General features: G+C 37.4%; 1 protein-coding gene across 6 annotated transcripts in view; it reads right to left on the reverse strand.

The window, feature by feature from the left end:
- The window catches only part of USP50 (ubiquitin specific peptidase 50), a 35,592-nt gene extending 30,586 nt beyond the window's left edge, over positions 1-5,006 (reverse strand). For 2 of the 6 annotated variants that reach the window (XM_019930699.3, XM_073800979.1), the window contains exon 1: positions 168-1,012. In XM_019930699.3, the coding sequence (XP_019786258.3) occupies positions 168-220 (53 nt within the window). In that variant the 5' untranslated portion in view covers positions 221-1,012. Of the gene's footprint in view, positions 1-167; positions 1,057-3,812 lie in introns of those variants that run through there. The other 4 variants (XM_073800981.1, XM_073800980.1, XM_073800982.1 and 1 more) reach the window with 4 other exon arrangements.
- Positions 5,007-6,553: the final 1,547 nt, after the last annotated feature.

A 6,553-nucleotide genomic window follows, 5' to 3' on the forward strand; every position in this document is an offset into this window, starting at 1 on the left:
ATAACATCTTCCCATCCCTTCCCTTTGGGAGACCTCCAATGGGTCAACCCTGAGGAATCCATTCAAAATTCGGCATGTACCTCATGACCCCTTTAAGCATGGCTTCCCCGCACCCCACCCCAGCCCAGCTAAACTTATCTAGAAAACCGTAGTAGACAGAGGCTCACAGGACACAGTAGATACCGAAGTCATCTGCAGTGAAAGGCTGTTGTGAAGCCATTTTAGTGAAACGACGTTGGTCTTTCACTTCTATTCAGGAGCTACATCTAATCCTTTTAACTTCATTTCTCCAAGCCTGTTACTTTGGTTCTTCTTGTTTGTAATAAACAACTTACATGTTCCTTCCTACTTTCAGTAGCTGCAAACTGATTTCATCTGTACTTCAGGTACCTTCCAACTTGGATTTCCCATACATCACAATCCTTTACATTACACTTCAAAATTCTAGAATGCTGCCTGAGATACTGTTACTTGGTTGCTTTAAAACTTAAAAGATTAGATTTCAGAGAATTAACTGAACATACAACCTCTCTTCATCTTTCCAAGTTTCTCTTGTATATATATATTACAGACACACACACACACACAAACACATACACAGAAGATTTGCCTCCACATCAGTGGACACTCTGGCAACTCTGCCCCCTTAGGGCACTCATCCAGCTTCCCAGTGACCACACCACTCCAGGGACTTTGAGGGACTGTGTCTCACACCGGGGAAAGAGGCAGATGGCTTTTGCTGCTTCCCAAAATGCATAGCATTGGGATAGACTGGAGTATTTCCCTTCACAGTCAATCAATTATAGTGCAAAAGAGGTACACACACACACACACACACACACACACACACACACACCCCTAATGCCACACTGGGCAAATAAAATTATTCATCAAAGAAGAAGTTATAAGTTGAGAAATAGCAAAGCACACATGAGCTCCTGAGCTCTCATTTTCTTCACAGAGAACTGTGCTTAAGAAAGCACTTCAAAAAAAAAGAAAGCAAGCACTTCAGCCACATAGCACACGGAGATCAGCTCAGTGCTTTGTGACCACCTAGAGGGGTGGGATACGGAGGCGCAAGAGGGAAGAGATATGGAAATATATGTATACATATAGCTGATTCACTTTGTTATACAGCAGAAACTAACACACCATTGTAAAGCAATTATACTCCAATAAAGATGTTAAAAAAAAAAAAGAAAGCACTTCAATAGAGAGGGACCCCCCCCAACCCCTGCAAAGAACCCCTACCCAATGCTCTGTCTAGATGAAAAGGGGTCAGAGAATACATGTGACCAATAGCAGTGATGGCAACCTGGTCGAGGAAGTGGCCTTGTTAGAAAGGGGGAGCCTCTGGAGTTCCGGAGCTAATACCAACATGTTCTTCCTCTGAGCTAACTTAGAATCTGTAGAGAGTAGGTAAAGAAAGAGCCATTAGGGCCAATTCAATTCATCTTTTCTCAGCTCTCCATCTAGTAAAATGAATGAGGTAACAAAAGGAAAAAACTCTTCAAAATTGTCAATGTCAGGAAAGAAAAAAGGCTGAGAATTATTTCAGGTTAAAAAGAAACTAGAGAAACAAGACAAATACTCAATCCTGGGTGGGATCCTTGGTCAGGAAAAAAAATAGTATAAAAGGACATTATTGGGACAACTGATGAAATCTGAATATGGATTATATAAGAATAGTTTTATATCTGAATTTTATAAAACTGTATTCTGTTTATTAAAGATAATGTCGTTTTTAAGAAATACACACTGAAGGATTTAGGGATAAAGGGGCATGATTTATGCAACCTGCTTTCAAATGGATCAGGAAAACACACACAGACACAGACACACATGAGGAAAGGAGGGAAGAAGGAGTGATAAAGCAAATATGAAGCAGATGCAGCCCAAATGACTGCAATTGGCGAATCCGAGTGAGGGTATATTGGAGTTCTTTATCCTCTTCCTGAAATCCTTCTGTAAGTTTGAAATAATCTCAAACTAAAAAGTTTAAAAAATGAGAATGTAGTAGACATATTTGTAATTTGGATTTATCTCCAAGGTACAGTACTGGTAAGTCAAAAAGCAAGGTGCTTAAGAGTTTGCCTATAGTGTGTCCAAATGCTTATACATATACATTTAAATTTATATATTTATACTCAGGCTACACAAAGACATTAAGAATAATCACTTTTTGACACCAGGATAAGGGATCCTGGCAACTAGAGGTGCTAACTCTTGCAGCTATTTGATCTTTGCAGCCTATTTACAGAGGAGTTTCTTGAAGTCACCACAGTGGTGATTCTGGAGGACGTGAATCCTATCATCCTGCTCCTTTTGTCAGTGAAGTTCTCCCAAGACCTTCAGTTTCTCCTAATCAATATAGTCTTGCTAAAATTTCATTTTAATTTGATGCTGGGAGGTAAAAATACAATTCATATTCATATGTTGATCTTGTATCCAGGAACCTTTATAAACTTACTTAAGTCTAATTTTTATTTAGGTTCTTTGGATTATTTCCTTTCCAATTTCTTATGCTTTTTATTTTTTATCTTTTGAACTAGCTAGCACCTCTAGTAAAACATTGAATACAAGTGGGATAGTAGGTATCCATAGCTCATTCCTGAACTGAGGAAAAGCTTTGTATAATTCACCATTAAGTGTGATGCTTACTAAAGGCATAGTTGTTTTTTTTTTTTTGAGAGTTGTAACCATGAATAGATTGTGAATGTGATCAGGTTTTTCTGTATCTTTTGAGGTAATCATGAGATTCTATCTTCTTTATTCTGTTATCATGGTTAACTATTGATGATGGTCACATATTAAACCCATATTCTATTTCTCGGAGACACCTATCTTACTTGTGATATAGCATCATTTTCATGAATTGCTGGATTCTATTTGCTAATCTTTTGTTCAAGATTTTTGTATCTATGTGCATGACTAAGATCACCCATGGATTAGTGTTCCATGCTGTGTAACAAATTACCAAAAACTTAGTGGTTTAAAACAACACCCATTTACAATATTACCTCAGTTTCTGTAGGTCGGAGTCCGGGCATGGCTTAGCTGAGATCACATATTGCATTTTGTTATCACATCTCTCTGGGATCCTTCAACCTGAAAGTTCTTATATATCTCCTTGACTTTCAAGAACTTGGCCCTTTTTTGAAGATTACTGGCCAGTTATTTTGAAGAATACTCCTTAATTTAGGTTTGTCTGATGTTTCCTCATGATCAGATTCACTTCATGCATTTGTAATACAAATATCACAGAAGTGATGCTGTGTTCTTACTGCATCATATTAGGTGCAACACAATTTGATCTGTCCCAGCACTGGCAATGTTAACTCCAATCACTCAGATAAAGTGGGGCCTTCCAGATTTCTCCGATGTAGTTACTTTTCCTTTTTGTAATCAGTATTTTGTGGGGAGGACTTAGAGACAGTGTAAATGGTCCATTCTTCATCAAACTTTCACACATTAATCAATGTTGCTTAGCTGGATTAATTATCACTATGGTGGTTGCCAAGTGGTGATTTCCTAATGCTGTTATTCCAATTACATTCATTAGCTGATCCTCTACTATAAAGAGAAGTTTTATCTTTTCCTCATTTGTTTTTTTTTAAAAATTAATCATGGTGGACTCATGAATTTCTGTTTTATTCACTGGATTAGAATCTGTTATTATCATTTATTTCTGATGTATAAATCGTCTCAAGATTAGCCAGCAGGAGGCCCTTCAAGATGTTTTCTGTACCCATTTGACATGTCCCCATCATTCTTTGGGCACTTTTTGGTACAGCAAGGTCTTCCAGACTTACCTTGTCTTGTCCCTGTCCCAGTCCTGAAGTCAGCCATTTCTCAAAGAGCCCTGGTTCCTGTTAGAGGAGAACAGTATTTAGAAGATCTGGGAGCTAGGTATACTCACACTATTACAGTGTCACAGCCCCCCATTACTCTCAATATGTTTCCTTATTTGATCAACCCCTATGCATGTAAATTATCTCCTGTTGCTGCCACCCCTGATCCCCACCCTATTACACTACACACAGACACCATCCCTACCCTGCTTCTCTGACACCCCACATCAAGTCACTGCTGCCCTGCAACAATATGAGACCTAACTAGACTGGTCTCAACTATGGCTTTTAGACTAAAGTGTGAAAGAACGAAGGAAGAGAGGAAGAAAGGAATCAGGCTCTCCCTGTTATTTTCTGCTTCTGATTTTGATGGTTTACTTTTTTTTTTTTTTGGTCTCTTTTCTCAGATGGCTTTAAGTTCACTAAAACTGCACCAGAAACTACGCAATATGGCTTTTTAGCCTGAGAGTGAGTGTACAAGTGTTGGGGTGGGATGAGGCTGTCAGCAATTGTAGGCAAGTCTTAGCGGACTTTCAGTGGGAACAGGCTGCAAAGACGTGTGGGAAAATAATTCTAACACACGTGGGTAGATTGCAAGTGTTCCGACAGAGGCCAGTAACGCCTACAGAGGCCACTCATACTTTGTCATGGGAAGAACCCGAAAAACATGGGTCTGTTCTGCAAATGTCTGTTGTCGTACAACTATTTGAAGTATTCTCTTATGATTGTATATCTTATCTGTGATATTGATTGTAACTTCTCTTTCATTTCTAATTTTGTTTATTTGGGCCCTCTCTCATTTTTCTTAATGAGTCTGACTAAAGGTTTATCGATTCTGCTTATTTCTTGAGTTAGGCCTGTATTGCTATAAACTTCCCTCTTAGAACTGCTTTTGCTGCTTCCCATAGATTTTCAAAATTTGTGTTTTTATTTTCATTTGTCTCAAGATATTTTCTGTTTTCCTCTTCAATTTCTTCATTGACCCATTGGGGTTTTTCTTAGTAGCAAGTTGTTAGGTCTCCATATGTTTGTTTTTCCAATCCTCTTCTTGTAATTGATTTCTAGTTTTATCCTGTTGTGGTCAAAAAGAAGCTTAACATAATTTCAGTCTTCTTAAATTTGTTAATTGTTTTATGGCCTAGCATGTGATCTACTCTGGAGAAAGTTCCACGTGTACTTGAAAAGAATGTGTATTCTGCTTTTTTGTTCTAACATGTCATTTAAGGCCAATGTTTCCTTATTGACTTTTTTTCTGGATGATCTATCCACTGATGCAAGTCAGGTGGTAAAGTCCTCTACTATTATTGTATTACTGTCAATTTCTCTCTTTATGTCAGTTAATATTTGCTTTATGTATTTAGAAGCTCCTATATTAAGTTCAGATAGGCGCACATTTACGAATTTATAGCCTCTTTTGGATTGACCACTTTATCATTATATAATGCCCTTCTTTGTCTTTTATTATAGACTTTGTTTTAAAGTCCACCTTATCTGATGAGTACTGCTACCCCAGCTTTATTCATTTCCATTTGCATGGAACATCTTCCATCCCTTCATTTTCAGTCTGTTTTCAGCTCTGAAGTGAGCTTCTTGTAGGCAGCATACAGATGGGTCTTGTTTGGTTTTTTTAAATCCAATCAGCCACCCTATGTCTTTTGGAGCATTTAGTCCACTTACATTTAAAGTGATTATTGATAGGTAGGTACATATTGCCATTTTGTTACCTGTTTTCTGGTTGTTTTTGTAGTTCTTTTCTGTTCTCTTCTCTTAGTCACTTCTTTGTTGTTTAATGATTTTATTTAGTGTTATGTTTGGGTTCCTCTCTAATTTTTGCATATATATTTTTGGTTTTTGATTTGTGGTTACCATGAGGTTCATATATATCGACTTATATCAACTTGTTTTAAACTGATAGTCATTTCAGCTCAATACATTTTAAAAAGATCTCCATTTTTCACTCCTCCACCATGTTTTATGTTTTTGATGTCATATTTTACATCTTTATGTCTATCCCGTTACTGTTTATTGTAGTTACAGCTGATTTTACAATTTTGTCTCTTAATCTTCATGTTAGCTTATTTCAGTGGTTGATCCACTGCCTTTACTGTTATTTGCATTTGCCACTGAGATTTTCCATTTCATATATTTTATTTCTTGTTATAGCTTTTTCCTTTTCACTTTATAAAGAAGACCCTTTAACATTTCTTTTAAGGCCAGTTTAGTGGTGATGAACTCTTTGTTTTTGTTGTCAGGCATACTATCTCTTCTTCAATTCTGAATGATAACCTTGCTGGGTAGAGTATCTGAGGTTATAGGTTATTTCCTTTCACCACTTTAAATATATCATGCCACTCCCTTCTGGCCTGCAAAGTTTCTGCTGAAAAATCAGCAGATAGCCTTATGGGGGATGCCCTGGATGTACCTCTTTGTTTTCTCTTGCTGCCTTTAAAATTCTCTATAATTTCTGCTGTTTTAATTATGGTATGTCTTGGTCTCTCTTTGGGTTCATCTTGCTTGGGACTTTCTGTGCTTACTGGACCTGGGCATCTGTTTCTCTCTTTGGGTTAGGGAAGTTTTTAGCCATAATTTCATCAAATACATTTTCTGCCCCTTTCTCGCTCTCACTCCTCCTTATGGGATCCCTATAATGTGAACCTTAGTACACTTTATGTTGTCCTAGAAGTCGCTTTAACTATCATTAA

This window comes from Tursiops truncatus, chromosome 2, assembly GCF_011762595.2.
Source record: "Tursiops truncatus isolate mTurTru1 chromosome 2, mTurTru1.mat.Y, whole genome shotgun sequence".
Lineage (NCBI taxonomy): Eukaryota > Metazoa > Chordata > Mammalia > Artiodactyla > Delphinidae > Tursiops > Tursiops truncatus.